The sequence below is a fragment of the Lactuca virosa genome, chromosome 9, assembly GCF_052849685.1.
Source record: "Lactuca virosa cultivar CGN04683 chromosome 9, Lactuca_virosa_CGN04683_v6, whole genome shotgun sequence".
Classification (NCBI taxonomy): Eukaryota; Viridiplantae; Streptophyta; class Magnoliopsida; order Asterales; family Asteraceae; genus Lactuca; species Lactuca virosa.
The window spans coordinates 135,027,657-135,043,857 of NC_136434.1; the positions used below are offsets into that span (position 1 = coordinate 135,027,657).

The 16,201-nt window shown below is 34.8% G+C and overlaps 1 protein-coding gene and 2 long non-coding RNA genes across 6 annotated transcripts; all 3 read right to left on the reverse strand.

The window, feature by feature from the left end:
• Nucleotides 1–11,504: 11,504 nt before the first annotated feature.
• Nucleotides 11,505–12,621, reverse strand: LOC145141160 (uncharacterized). Its single transcript, XR_013722473.1, has 3 exons — nucleotides 12,171–12,621; nucleotides 12,009–12,076; nucleotides 11,505–11,851 (listed from the first exon to the last, which is right to left on the reverse strand). It is a non-coding gene; the product is annotated as an uncharacterized LOC145141160 (long non-coding RNA).
• A 123-nt stretch (nucleotides 12,622–12,744) lies between these two features.
• Nucleotides 12,745–15,327, reverse strand: LOC145140733 (uncharacterized). Of its 4 annotated transcripts, none has more exons than XR_013722258.1 (5): nucleotides 14,693–15,327; nucleotides 14,346–14,495; nucleotides 14,093–14,269; nucleotides 13,861–13,910; nucleotides 12,745–13,658 (listed from the first exon to the last, which is right to left on the reverse strand). It is a non-coding gene; the product is annotated as an uncharacterized LOC145140733 (long non-coding RNA). The 4 variants fall into 4 exon arrangements; XR_013722256.1 differs by having other exon boundaries at nucleotides 12,745–12,877; nucleotides 13,582–13,658; nucleotides 14,346–15,327; XR_013722257.1 differs by having other exon boundaries at nucleotides 12,745–13,485; nucleotides 13,582–13,658; nucleotides 14,346–15,327.
• Nucleotides 15,328–15,697: 370 nt separating this feature from the next.
• On the reverse strand, nucleotides 15,698–16,201 carry LOC145139819 (uncharacterized). The gene has a single exon (XM_079073514.1). The coding sequence runs from the start codon at nucleotides 16,199–16,201 to the stop codon at nucleotides 15,698–15,700; it is 504 nt and encodes a 167-aa protein (XP_078929640.1).

Below are 16,201 nucleotides of genomic sequence, written 5' to 3' on the forward strand. Positions count from 1 at the left end.
CAAATTACACCCTTATGGTTTTATTAAATTAATTAAGTGTTTAATTAAAAGAAAGAATTAATAAATCCATAATGAGATGGTTTAAGTTTAATTAAATTAAAAGTCTAATTTATTAAAAGATTAAACCACTTACTATTTTAAAAGTTTGAAATACACCCTTATACTATATAAAATTAAAAGTCTAATATATTATATATGTATAAGTAAAGAGTCAGTCTTACTGTTAGTAGGCCTCATTCACGAAGCTGGTCTATAAGGGGGGTATAAGGAAATTGCCTATAAAATGGTGATTGAATGGGTGTCTAGTCTCACCCACAACTTCCTTGACTAGTGGAGGGTCGTTAGCCGAACGGGTAGGATAGGACATTAATTCTAATTAAAAAGTATAATGATAATTATCAAAAGTAACTAAATGCTTTTCAAAATTCTCAATCTTAGTTACTTTAGGAAAATATGAATTTGATGTTAACCCATGAAATTGCACATTGCACCTTATTGGTCGTTAGTGGAGCATGTGTGGTTAACCGGCACACTAATATGGGACTAATGAAGGATGTAAATGGGTAGCTTATAGGTTATCATAGATCAATGGAGCGTGTGTGGTTAACCGGCACATTGATTAGGCGATAAATGACTTCGAGAGTACCAAGCTAATTTGCATGGTTATTCACACCTTGTTTGTGATCCTCGGTATCCCAGTCACAAACTTGAAAGGGAGTAACCGAGATTAAACATGCCATTGAAAAGTTCAATGAATCTCAAAAGATCTAGGAGTTTCATTTAAAAACCTAATTTGTTTAAAATTTCGTTTTCCTGGTGGAATTGGTAAATCGTCATTTACCTATCAACAAATAGTTTACAATTGGATTACGGCATCCCTCTTCCGAATTGTGATTTATTGTGTTGGGTCCTAGCCTTAATATTTCATTTGGGTGCTATAATAAGGATTGAAGCAACTAACTTGAATTTCTCCTTTTGAAGATGTCTAGTTTTGACAACTATGGCCTTCCTTATCCTTTTGGAAAAAGCTTTCCATTCGAAGGTGATATTCCACATGACGATCGAGGTGAAAGATCAATCCCTTCGTCATGCTTTGCTGGAACTTCTCTTCCTCCATCTCCTCCAATTATTCTCCCTGAATCACGTGTTCGTCGACTTGAAAAGTTCAAGGTCACTCAAGCCCTATTGGCAAGAAAACACCAAGACGGAAGGTATGTATGTGTTCACGTCTTAGAGATGAAGTTGCATATTGACAGGCTGGGAATGTTGGGTGTCGTTTTCCCGAGGAAGTTGGCCGTTGACTTGGTTCATCAGTCACTCCCTGAGTCATATAGTCAGTTTATTAAGGACTACTATATAAGAGAACACGACGTGACCCTTATTGATCTAACCTATTTGCTTATTGCTACTAAATCAGCAATGATTTGGAGTACTGGTCAAGTAAATTTGTCTGGAAGATCAATCTCCCACATTGGAAGTTCAGAAAAGCTTTCTCTTCGCAATGGAAAGGGATCGGCCAAGGTCAAATTGTTTGACCAGATGGTAAAGAGAAAGGCTGAGTCCGAAATAGTTCCATGTACCATTCCAAAAGAGTCTATTTGCTTTTATTGCCAAGAGAAGGGGCATTGTATGCGAAGCTGCTGTATCTACCTGAAGGATCGCAAGGATGGTAAAGTCAAAATGTGTGACTCTACTTTCGGTAAGTCTACTATCTAACTCTATTAAGTTCCTATTTGCAGATTCTTATTACATAATGTGATAGGATTGCATTTTGATATTTTGTAGGATCAAAGAAAAGAAAGGAAGCTTAAAGGAAGAGTAAGTTGAGTCTGGTTGCGAAGAGATGGATTTTGATCGCATGGTTCGATGATCAGATTTTTGAGCTGCTGCTTAAGAGTTATAATAGATTGCTTAGGAATATTTAGTAACTTAGTTTTCATTTGAATTTGCATTGTAAGGACAAGTTTTCCGCATGTTATAAGTAAAGAAAATTTTGATTTGATCTTATTTTATGTTTCCTTGCAATGACATTTGTGAAAATTGTTGTTTGTATGTTTCTATTAATAGCAATAGTTTGATTCTTAGTTATATCGATTGTGGTAGTGTTGTAATTTTTCTAAGGAAAATTCTCATCGCCCAAGTTTCAATTGGACAGAAACTTGGAATCATATGATTTGAATCATGTGATGTATGAAAATCTTGGTACTTGGGAATTGAGACTAATTCCTTGCTTACATATGTATGTAAGTCAAGTGAAAGATGAAAGGATCTGGTACACATTGATGTGCACTGGTCAGATCCACCACAAAGAATGCTAAAGGCTATTCGTCATGATTTACTAATGGTTCAGTAAATATGGTTATGCTTACAAGTTTAAGTGTAATTCTAATACCTTAAAAAGTTTCAATGTATAGCAGAACGAATAAGAAGAATCAATTAGGCAGAAAGATAAAAGTTTCTCCGGACTGAAAGGAAAGAAGAAGTACTTTAGTATCGTGTTTTATGATCATCCTAATGATTATGGAACCATATCACAATTGATCCTCTAAGGATATATTAGTGCATTCACGACTAAGAAGTGGTATCGGGAATTGTTGAAATGGTTTAATCAAAAGGATGAGTCATACTTCGTTCCAAAATCGATTTTTAGAGTTATACTCTAGTTACCCCAAGTTGTACCTTGAGTAACATATTCTAAGTAGGTTTATAACAACTCATGAAATGTGGAGTATAAATGTTCCTTACTCTTGCACAATTGAAATTGGTAAGTTGTGATTTTTTTGGAAAAGACAAAGACCAACTAAGACCAATTGTATGAAGTGTTTTTCTTGATAAGAATCCACACTAACTCTTGAATGTTTGTTTGTTGAGAAATGTACATTGACAGAGAATCTTATATGTCAAGAGGTCAGTGGGAGTCTTAATGATCTTGAATAGTTTCAAGAACTAATCAAGAATAAACCTATTGTTTACCACTAGCACACGACTTGAGGTTCGTAACCTATCGTGTTGACATATTATTATTTCTGTGCCCATTCCAGTTACTTCGACTATGCATGTGAGTTCTATGAGTTCTCATTTGAATGCATGAGGCAAAGCACCTTGATCAATGGAAAGTACATTAATATGTAGGGGTGAGCTGCACAATAACTTGGAAGCAATGATAGGTCCCTTCTGCTACCAGATGGCAAGAAATTAAGATTGAAAAAGTTTAGTCCATATGAGTTTGGATTTGTCACAAACCTTGTCTTGTGATTATGATTATGAAAAATCCACATGGATAGGAACACATACACTATAAAATCTAAGTGGCAAAAGGTTTCTCTCCTTCATGAAAATGATTGTGAGTAAATGCTTTCACTAAGTGAATTTTAAGGTATTAGCAGTTGTGAGTGCGTTCTCAAATTCGAGTATGATTACGACATCCCTCTTCATAGTTCGAATTGTGAGAAATGGCAAATAGTCTGAACATTCAGGACTTACTGTTGTAAGTTCTGGAATAGTTTAGACACGCATATGAGCTATCTAAGGAAATGTGTATGAACTTGAGAAGTCTAGATAAATACTTATCGAAGCACCGCGTATCAGAAATCTGAACTTTTGTATGAAGGTCAATAAGTATTGATTTCTAGAAGTCCGGCTATTTTCTTTTTGGGGACATGTCAAAGCTAGTGGGAGCATAAGTGTTATGCTTATAAGTATGTAATTATTATGCTAGTGGGAGCATAATTATTACATTAAGTGTTGTGAGTTAGCAATGTTATTAATCGGAAACAAAGTTTTAACTTTCATAATTATAGAGTTTGAAAAGTTGTTTCGCTATAGAAAGTTTTAAGGGAGAGGAGCTCATACTTCATTTCGAGTCTAAATGATTAGATTAAAATCATTTAGTCATGGATATATATGAATGTAATGTTGAAATGTTTTCAACATTATAAATTCTATATATATATATATATATATATATATATATATATATATATATATATATATATATATATATATATATATAGCAAAGGACTGGGCTAGTATCATGTCTTTATGTTAGACATTATGAATTGTATCCCATGTGCTTCGGATATAGGATCGATTACATATGCTATAACATTCGAGTGTTCTAATTTCCAAATACCTAGGGTATTAAGAGGGAAAAAGGACTAGAACAAGATATGACTGAAAATTTTAAGCAACTGTCAAGGACAATATGAAGTTCGCTTGTGGACAATTGGAAGTATAGTAATGGATGGACCGTATTGATATGATTCCGAATAGACATGATTCTATTTAGAATAGATAATTATATAGAAATTATGGAAATGTTTCCATAATGGGAGTTGGATATAAAGAATCTATGTGTGAAGTTAAAAACCTTAATGCAAGAAGGATGTTCAAAGGAATGTACTTTAAATATGAGACTTCATTTCCATGGAATTGTTTTGTAACCAATCTCAAATAGAATGATTTGTAATATCATTGTCCAAGTCTCTGTGACTTTGGTACCTTGACATTACAAAAGGATTATTGCATGAGAGTTTAGACTTTAACATATTCTAGTAGTGGCAGAAATTTGGTATTCTTATACTTATAATAAGGATTAGGAATTATGAAATAAGTCTCATCGGAAATGTGTTCAATCGATCTATTTCACAAAGGAAGGTCCATTGATAAACATAGTGTGCATGCTTAGAGCATGGGATAACTATTGTTTTAATTCAAGTATTAAGTTGATTAGTCGAAACAAATATACAATGAATAATATGTAATCGATATGGTGATTAAATAATAAGTGTTTTTATTTATATTCAAAATTTTTGAGACCATACTGGATTAAATTATTCTTGTGTTTCACTTCGCATGTTTTACTTCCCGAATAACTAGGTTATTCAAACATCGACAGTCGATCATACTTTGGAAGTAAGTAATGAGGAAAGACTGTCATGAATCCGTCCGTAGAGTGTCTAAAAGCTTAGACATAGCAAATGTTTGCTGCAGTGTTCATGAGTACTCCTGAAATAGGAATTTAAGTATTGGATTAAACCCACGCTCACATGAATCACTTCATGGATTTTATCATGAGTGATTGTGAGACGATAATATCTTATATTCTTGAAACAGAGACATATGAGTTGTAGTTTACAAGTCGGTTGCACATTGATGATACGTACACGCACCAGTAACTTGGTGTTATAAAACGTATTGTTGTATGTGATTTGATGAGTAAATTGAGCAAGAATATGAGTCGAAGTTTATCCGTTCCTTTTACCCTAAGAGGGATAAAAGCGATATATGTGGGCCCCTCTATGATTTAGTGATGACACCCTAAGCGCTTGGCCAAGCCTGGACTGATTTGATTTGTTCAATTAGTCAGACATCATAAATCGGAAATCGGGAAATAGAACTTGGACAGACAGAATGATTATAATCCATGTCTCATGTCTATAGGATATCTTGTAGAACGGAGGAATATTTGATCCCTTATCTAAAGGACGCGGTTCTGATATGATCAGAGTTCGACAGCAACTTTTGAGAGCTACGATTGCCAATCGGATTTGAAATTGCATTGGCAGTTATAGTTATTAGACTTATCCAAGTGGGAGACTGTTGGATTAGGTGTCTAATCTCATAACTATAATTGGTATGTACTTGAGCCGATAGTAGCATGGTCCTTTTGGGTTGCCTTCACCAGAGCAATTTGATAGGATGTATATTTGAGAAAGAGGTTATTTGTGATTTATTAATATATTATATGAATAATATATTAATTGAGAAATCATATTATTTAATTATTATTGATCAAGAATTAATTAGGAATTAATTTAGTGAACAAAAAAGAGACTGACTAAATTTATAGGGACTGATTAGGTAAATCAGTAATATTTATAGTTTTGGCTAATGATCCATGTTCATTAGGGATGGGCTAAATTTATGTGAGAGTCCATTAAGAGTTAGTCCAAAGGGCCTATCATGTGGATCATTGGAATACCTAAAGGCTTAGCTGAATTAGAGTTTTATGTATGAAACCCTAAGGATTCCATACTATAAATTGAACCCTTGCGCTCCCAAAATCGGCACTTGTATTCCATGATGAAACGCTAGCCGTTTTTGGTGCCTCCTAGCCTCTCTCTCATTATCCTCCATTGTTCTTGGTGTTTGTGACTTATTAGAGGTATCACATTTGAGGTATTAAGCTCTTGAAAGGCCAAATTCTACAAGCTACAGCCAAGAGGTATTCATCTAACCTGTTTTATGTTGTAAATCTCAAAATTGTATGCTAGTTAGGGTTCATGATTTGGATAATATGAAAATTGCATGTATAACTTGAGAAAACTTAGATCCAAAGCATTAGGGTTGTATGTGCACAATAGGATTGTTATAGTGCTCAAAACCTATCAATAAAGCAGTTTGATAAGCATGTATCTACCCCCCCCCCCCCCTTCAAAACTTTGAAAATATTAAAATGGGGTGGTGAACTCTCCTTAGTAGCGAGATCAGATATTTTGTTGCTACTGCACCCGAAGCTTCGCATCATTGAGAGGATTTCCAAGATAAACTAAGAGAATGAGAGAGATTTTTGGGTGTGAATAATTAAGAAGGTGAGCACCTCTATTTATAGTACATATGCGCACGACGCACTTTTTGCGTGTTGTGCACTCGACTCGTGGCTCCATCCAAGGCTTGTCACGCATCACGGTTTTGGTAGTCCACGTTTCCCCAATCTCGACGAATCTGGGTGTCATATGTGTGCGTCGAGCATGGCATGCACTTGGCGTGCAACGCAAAAAAAATTTTAAAAATTCATATCTTCCTTATATGAATCTTGTTTCTTACCCTCTTTATATCTTTGTCTAGCCCTCTACTAGTACTACAATTTTCCTTAAGGTTGCGTTGTCAATTTTTAACTTCTATTTTTAATTCATATTTTATATTTTTTTCAAAAATCGTATATTCTTTATACGGACTCCGTTCTTTACCTTTTTCTTTTCAAAGTTCTTATCTCTCGAAGTATTACGATTTTCCTTTTAATGACCTAAGCCAAAACTCAACCGATTTCTATATACTAGTTTGCCGTTAATTACATTAATAACGCGGTAGATTTTTTTATTTTTATTATTTTTTTTGTAAAATCATAACTCCTTCAATCGGACTCACATTCTTACAAACTTTCTCTCCTTGGGATCGCATTATTGTATATTTTCTAAATACACCAACAATTTATAATACGATATAACTTTTTGGTCACTCATTTTTAACTCTATTAACTTTTTTCTTACTTAAAAATCATAGTATATTTGATCATATTTTCCCGAAATATGAAAATTCTATTGTTACCATTTGTCGACGCTAATCTCTAGTGACGGTTGTTGACGGAAATTTTATCGGTAGTCACAATATCGCAACTCCTACTTTTTCCGTCAATACTATTTGTCCTAAATAATCTTTTATCAAGATTGTCATTTCGTCGTTTATCGGTAAATCACTAAAATGGTTTTATAATACGTAGTCTGCAATGCGTACGACTAATGTCAATACTATTTGTCCTAAATAATCTTTTGATTAATTATTAAGTAATTCTAACTAATTTCATATTAATTTATTAATCATATAAATTAACAAATCAATTATATATTTCCAATTAAGGACTTTGCTTCTAGCAACAATAATCTACGAATTTAGTTATTGGGTTAGACATATTAATCCAACACTTAAATTATATTGGGTAGTGAAGGGGTATGAAAGTCAAAATAATGGTGTGATTTCATGACCAACATTGTACTATTGTACTAATGGGACAAGTCATCTAGAAGAGTACAGATGACGACTGCTGACTATTCTAGAGAGTCTTGTGAGACACTAGTGGACACGCAATTTGTAGGTGTTAGATGAAATGTGTCTTCTTTTGGGTACATTATCCCCCATAGTTGCCTTTATGGACTTATATTGCTAAGAATCCCCAAAGCAGTATTGTCTACTCGTTGCTTAAATAATCCATTAGGATAGGTCTCTTCAGATCATCATTTTAGTATCATTGTATGAGAATAACGGGAATGGGAAATCAAGTTATTTATTTTGTAACACTCGTGTTTCTAGCCTAGGCATTAATATTAAGGTGATAGTCTAGGTTAACCTTTGTAACTCATTTTGAAGAAATGAAAAAGGAATTATGTGAATTCTATGTGTTTTATGTGCTTTATGCTTAATTACTAGGAGTTAATTAAATAAGAATAAAAATGAGCGTCAAAAATTAAATTTTAGATAAAGCCGATATCTATTAAGAAAGTTGTAGTGGTCGTGACAAGGATTACGGATATATAAAGAATGTCGAAATCCGAGTTATAACGAAGAAGTTATGACCTGTCGAAGTTTCACGACAAAACCGGCTCGGTGCTGAATGTCGTAAAAAGTGAGTTTTCGATAAACTACTTTTTAGCCTTAGTGATCTAAACGAAACTCGTAGTGTTCGTTAAACCGAGAAGTTCAATAAAAAGAACGCCCAAATCTGACTTCGTATGAGGAAGTTATGATTTTTCAAAGTTTCAGCTTAGCAGTAGACAGCTAAAAACTCGAATTTTAGATCGAGTGATTTTTAACCGACACGACCTAAACGAGAATCGAAGGTCTCGTAAATAGTAGCACAACGGTAAAAAGTCTGACGAAAACGGACGTCGGATGAAGAAGTTATGAATTTTTAACGGATTTCCTGTCCCGGTCTGTTAAAAATAATAATATAAAAATTAAAGTCAAAATTAGCCGACAAAGTCTAAACGGAAGTTGTAGAGCGTAATTTTACCTACGCGTGCATATAAAGAACGTCAAAAACGGAGCTCGTATGCGAAGGTTATGGATTTTAGAAGTTTTTGCACAAAAACCGAGAACATTCGCATAGTCACGAGTTGCCACGTCACCCTCGCCTCGCATATGCCACGTGTCCGAAATGGTGAGTCATGCGAATCCACGTGTCGGATTTTGATTTGACCGAAGGGAGGCCCAATCCGAACCTCGCACGCCACGACTCCGAGCCTCGCACATGGACTGCGAGTCCGCGGTCCAATCAGCAACCGCCACCGAGGCCCTCGCACGTGCTGCCACCTGCGCACCCTCGCCTGCGGACCCCACCACCAGAAACGACTTCGGACCTAAGCTTCGGACCAATCACAAGAAGCCAGCAAGCCCTCGCAGGTGCGAGCCTCGTGCGAGCCATCCCCTGCGAGCTCCGGATCAGCGACGCGTGGCCTCTTCTCAGCGGTTGGATCAGGAGCTTCGGCCCCTATAAATAGGGGGTGCGAGACCTCCCGGGGGTATTTTGAAAACTTGTCATTTTTAGCCCCTTTCTCCATATTTCTTTCGTATTATCATCCCCCGAAGCCCCGGTATCAATTATAAGCCCCGTAATATGCCACGAAGTGCCCGTGAAGCCCGGAAAATTTATCTTTTCGGTTTCGAAGCCCGACTTTTGCAGAGCCCGGTTTCTCAATAAAACTCTCGGTTTTATTAGAAACGAACGTTTTAGGAAACGAATTGCTGCCCGATTATCATCAAATCATGTGAGTGTGTAGTTACTTTCACCTTACACATAGATATGAAGTATTTTACATAAAATACGTGCTGTGTGAATATATATTGTTTGTTTATTTGAGATGGGTGTTGAAGGAATGATTTATACAGGTTTTTAAATAATTTAAACTGTATATGTATTTTTATCTACGAAAAATGTTGGGTAAAACATGGGTAGATGAAATAGTGGGTGTGATGAAAGGTGAGTTGGACAAAGGAGATGATCAGTAATATTGATCATGAGTTTAGAGTGAGTAGTGAAATGAGATCATGAGTTGAGAGGGAGTGGTGAAATGAAATCATGAGTTGATAGTGAGGGGTAAAGCCCTTACCCAAACGTTGGCGTGAGTGGTGTAATATGAGAAAAGCCCTTACCCAAACGTGGGCCCCCGTCATTCAGCAGAGTATGGATGACAACCATGGACTATTCTAGACAGTCTGTGGAACACTAGCAGGCCCGCAACCTGTAGGTGTAATGAACTATATGTTCATTTGCTGTACTCTAAAAACCCATTGACATGTATTGCAGGGGGGAATACCTGTAAATAATACTGTCGATAAATGAGAGCTATGAACTTAGCATATGTTGAATAAACCTTGGCAGCTATGGACTTAGTGCCCGTTGTATAAACCCCGGTGATGAGGTGACTTTGTGTCTATTTCTTAGGATGAATCCTTAGGAATGAGTGATAGTTGATTCTTAGGGTAAACCCTTAAGAAATAAATAAGATAATGGGGTTGGGGTAATTCGGTTGATTGATTAATGTTTAAGCATATTAAATTATGTATTGTGGGTTGAAAACCCTATATGCTCACCAGGCTTCCAAGCCTGACCCACTCAGCTTTTTATGATTACAGGTAGTGGACCCCGAGCATAGTCGGATGATGATGATGAGTGATTTATGGATTATAGGCCAGTAGTTATAAATAACTGTTCTAAGGCTTATAATGTCTTGTTTATGCTTTTGATCTGTATCGGAACATGACATCCCGAGGTTTTAATATAAAAGGAAATTATATATTTCTTAAAGAAAGGTTTTGATAAACATTATCATGTTTTATATTGGGGACCTATTCTGCAATATCTTTTGAAAAGATTTCTCTGATTTTATTTTAAAAAGCATAAATTAAATCGTTTTTTTTTGGCCGAGAAATTAGGGGATGTCACATATTTGGTATGATACATATATATATATATATATATATATATATATATATATATATATATATATATATATATATATATATATAGAGAGAGAGAGAGAGAGAGAGAGAGAGAAAAAAAAAAAGTGAATATACCCTTAAGGGTATATAAGCTTAGGTACCCAAACACACCATAATATGTCGTTTTGTTTAATATATTCATTATAATGTTCTTAAACTCCAACCCCTAACTTGATTTAGTTTCAAGATTTTTGAAATTTCACTATTATCTTTCTCTTACATCACATCTTTTTGCCGAACACCTACTCAACTATATATATTTTAGTTGAAAGTGAAAATTATGTAAGAGGAAGATAAATGTGTAATTTATAAAAATCTTGGAAGTAAATCAAGTTAGAAGTTAAATTATAAGAATATTGGACAATTAGAATGTATTATATGATACAAAACGACGTATTGTGGTGAGTTTGGGTACCTAAGCTTATATACCCTTAAGGGTATATTCACTTTTCCCATATATATATATATATATATATATATATATATATATATAAGATTTAATTAAATTGTTGTGGGTAAAAAACCCTATGTACTCACCAAGATCTCAATCCCGACCCACTCATTTTGTTTGTATCACAGGTAGCAGTATGAAGGTACTAGGATAGCGATTATAATCTGATAAGAGATTTATGGAAATTATGGTCATTAGTAGAATAAACAGTTTTCAAGCATGTAATGAATAGTTTATGCTTATGTTTTCTTTGAAATATTTTGTTATTGATGTCATATTGAAAGAAAAATGTTTTGGGATAATTTCACACTAGTGTATGCCTTTAAAAGAATACATTGTTTAAATAATCATAAATAAAAAGTTTATTTGGACGCGAAAATTGGGGATGTCAAAGCCTTTGTCTTCTCTTTTTGGATGCTTGCATTTTCGTAATACTCGTTTCTCAACTCTTCAATATCTTGAAGTTGCATCTTTCAGTGTTTTCCCGTTTCTTCTAAGTCGTCGTTACACTTTTTGATTACCTGATATGCCTTATGTTCCAATTACACCGGTAAGTGACAATACTTTCCATAGATGAGGAGGAATGGAGTATGCCAATTGTAGTTTCGCCAGTCCTTATAAACCCTATAAGTAAAAGTAACCCATCATCAACACATTTTATTCATCTCACATTATGGGAATACTCAGTATTACTGATGCCCCTGCCCTTTTTATTTAACTATGTTCATAAACAATAATATATATATATATATATATATATATATATATATATAATACATACAAAGTCGGTTGGGCAATTTTGTTGGAGATATTTGTTGCTATATTTGTTGTCTGGTAGCTTCAAAGTGCCTAACAAACCAACCAAACACAAATTAGGTATCAACACAAAAAGATGCAGATGCATATTATTATTATTATTATTATTATTATTATTATATATTACCAACGTTGGTATCCTCATTCCCTGCAATATGAAAAAATACAAGCAGCCTGTAAACTTTTCTTGAAAAAAGAAAAACATAATATAATCTCCTGCATTTGTGCACCTAAACCAATTTTTTAGTTAATCTGAAGATGGCAACCTAATGCATGTGATCGAGTATGCAAGTTAAACATGGTAACAAACAACTAAAGCACAATATATTCATTTGAAACAACAGACATAAATTGCTACAATGTATTGAAAACTAAGAACACTAACCTGGTTTGAAGCATAAGGAGGAAATAGGATTTTGTGCAGCATCCATGGTAAACAAATAAATGAAATAATGATATAAAAATGAACTTGCCTCTGTCATTGAACTTTTTCAAAGTTGGGCCAACAAGCAAAATAGAAGTTGCTTTTACATGTGGCATTTCAAGCACAGGATAATCCTCCAACCGTAAATGTTGCAACAGATAGGAATATCATATATATATATATATATATATATATATATATATATATATATATATATATATATATATATATATATATATATATATATAGATATATATATATCAAGTAAACCTTTTAAGCATGTTTGTGTGACTGCATATTTATTTAGCTTTAATAGTAAAATAATGATATAAAAGTGAACTTGCCTCAAGTGATGGCAGACATGGAAAACCCTTCAGTGTTGATACTCTATTCTTGCTGGCATCTAACACCTATAAAGAACCAAAGGTCAGAGAATGACATAAAAAGTCATAGAGATAAAAAACTAATTATACGGTGAAAGAAACTTGTAACTGTGGCTGGCTTGCCATTGAAAGAGACTTGAACTTGTTTTGTGCAACTGAAAGGAACGGAAACAAGGGAAAAAAACTTATAGGCTTCATGAAATGTACGTTGATAACGAAAAATTATTGCTATCTTATCAGATAATGGTATAATAACTAATAAGAGCATGGACCAAATGCTTTACTTCCAAATTTGGAAGTGCAGGAAGTGATATCAGTGAGGTGATTTGATTCCCAACAAGGTACAGTTGCTAAAAGAATTGAAAGAAAAAAAATGGTTAAAATAAGCTCATTATTAATTATCATATCAGTAATTTCCTTCACCTTCTTGTCCACCAAAATATGTTTTTAAGGGAACCACAACTTTGGCCTCATAGCAATCAGGATTTACAAGTTTGACACCTGTAGGATCAGCAAGAGCAATAGGACTAGATATAATACTTCTTGGGCTTCCTTTAACCCATTTACTCATACAGGTGTATAAACAAGCTCCACACATGTTCCTACTTCCTCTTGAGTCAAATCCAAATGATATACTAAGAATGTATGTAAAACACTTGTTTAGCAAGTTATCAGGGTAGGGTAGCCAACTGTGCATGTAAGTGATAAGATATATTAGGCAGTAAACTCACCTTCAGAATGTAGTTTCTCCTTGCTATTACCATTATCCTTCACTCTAAACCATTCAAAGAACCAACCTCCTTTCTCCCTAAAAGGGATCAAATAAACAACCTTTAAAACGACACAACAAAGTAGATGTGACTAATAATTTGTCATATATTGGATTTTTTTTCTCTGGGTTTTGAGTTTCCCACGTATATTCTAATGTTTAATATCCTTTATTATTTTATCTTTAAGACCATTTTCCTAACAATAACATCATTAATGAGCTTGTAAAAATGACGGCTTACCCTCCGCTATAAGATGCAATGAAACTTTAGTGACTTGTAAGTTGGTGGCCCTGAAAAATAAACCATTCAGAGTTTTCTATACTAAATAAAATTAACACAATGTGATACTACAAAAGATATGGAAAAATACCAGGAGATATTGGTCCAATCTATTCAGATAATACTATATTATTCCTATTTTAAAAGAAATATATCATCAAGTGAAAGCAAGTATGATGATGTGGAAGTGCACCTTTTAACTAATGACATCTAGAGCATGTCACCACCTCTTACTACTTGCCATAGCAGTGCACCTTTTAACTACCTACTTATAAATTCCATTCTTCCTCAAATGGTCCAAATTTGGATTTCTGATCCTCTTTAAGAAGTTTACGCATTCTGTTTCCACCAACAGTATGCGGGAACAAAACTGAAAATGGAAAAACCATGTAAATGGGAAAGAGAAAGGGAAGGCGAAAAGCAAACATAAACTGCAGCTACAATACCTTGCATATGCACTTCAAGATGTCCACAATACGAGACATATATCCAACATTATAAACTAGCGGCAGAAGTGGCAGGTAGCCAAAGTAACCATGGCAACTATGAAAATCCCCATGGCATGTGTCACATGTACTGAGCTTGTTTGTAGGACCCTGAAATACCAACAAAGATGCCTTTCAGAACTTCACTCACAATAAAAAGTAAAAGTAGATTAATAATACAGTAAGACAAGTGAGCTAGAAAAGATGTAGCATAAGTTGAGAAGCAAATACATACCCACATAGGTTCTTATTCAATTTTCAAAGAACCCTTATAAATTAGAAGATGAAGAAATGAAAACAACATGTACCGTTCAGGTGGCAAATACATATCCAAATAGGTTCTTATTCACTTATGTGCCTCTTTCGCCATCCCCCATAACCCTCAAGGCTTCATATTTATAAAGATAAATCATTTATCCAACAAAGTCAAGTGTTTGAAAGGGCATCAAAATACACTTTTTGTTGTAATTTTTCTCTTAGGCATTTCATCAAACAGTTGGTGAACCTTGATTTTGGGAAAAACTGAAATAGAAGAGATGAAATGGAGAAACAACCAACTTGTTCAACTGAAAATGAAAAGGATCGAAATTGATTAATGTGAATCGGTTCTCTTAGGCATTACATCATACATTTCACCTGAATCGGTTCGATTAATGCGATAATTTCACCCCAAAAAGGATCGAAATTGATTTTTCTTGAGTTTATCCACCTCCAGCTTCCGCTCACTCTCTATCGCCGCCTCCAGAAACCAAAACCATGAAAAAATCTCGAGGAAATCTCAGCAGCCGAAAGTAGATCGATGGAGTTAGGGTAGACCGAAGGTTGAGCGGGACTGAGAACACTCAATCGTAGGCGAGATCAGGAATTTGATGACGATCGCTTGAATATGGACATACATCGTCGATTATGTGTGTGGAGGGAAAGAAAGATGCATCAAAAAAAGCTTAGGGCAAAGAGGGAAGTGAAAAAAGCGGGTGTTTCTAATTTTTGGGCTTTTCTTTTCCCGCTTGTTACTAAAGAGCGCGTTTCATTAAAAATTATAAAACGACATGTTTAGATGACACACATTTTATAATAAGCGCCCTCCGTGTTTTTTTACACTAATTTTAGGGCACGCAAAAATGCGCGTCCTAAATCCTTAAAATTTATTGAGAGATGACATTATTTTTAGGTCACACACTTTTGCGTATCATAAATCAATGCGTATCATCAATTTTGTGTCATTAAATGCCTCTTTCTTGTAGTGTTCTACGACTTTGCTTTCCTAGCTCACAAGCAGTACACATATGTTCCTTCTCGAACTTCAGAAGAGGTTAGCCTCGCACAAGATCACCTAGTACAAGTTTGTTGATCTCCCTAAAATTCAGATGCGAGAGCCTTCGGTGCCATAGCCAACTGTCATCCGAAGATGCTTTCGTAAGTAGGCAAATGGATGGCTTCCCGATGATTGGTTTTATGTTCAAAGGAAACATCGCTCCCTTTATTTTGGATTTCAGAAGCATTGTTTTTGTTTTCTTCTCAATAATCTCTGATCCCTCAGCATCGAATGACACTTTCACCCCTATACCTACAACCAATTGCGAAATGCTTATTAGATTATGTTGCAAGCCATCCACATCAGCTACCTTCCAAATGGATAATTTGCCATTCATAATTATGCCATATCCTTTAATTTCTCCTTTGGCATTGTTTCCAGACTTTACTTTGCCATCGTCCTTCAACGATCGAAATTCCCTCATTTCTTCTCTCCTTCTAGTCATTTGACGTGAACAACCATTGTCGATGTACCATTCAGAGTCGTATTGTTCGTCACGCAT

Excerpts from the sequence above, each read along its gene's own strand:
- LOC145139819 (XM_079073514.1), bottom strand. The coding sequence starts at position 16,201 with ATGCGTGACGAACAATACGACTCTGAATGGTACATCGACAATGGTTGT.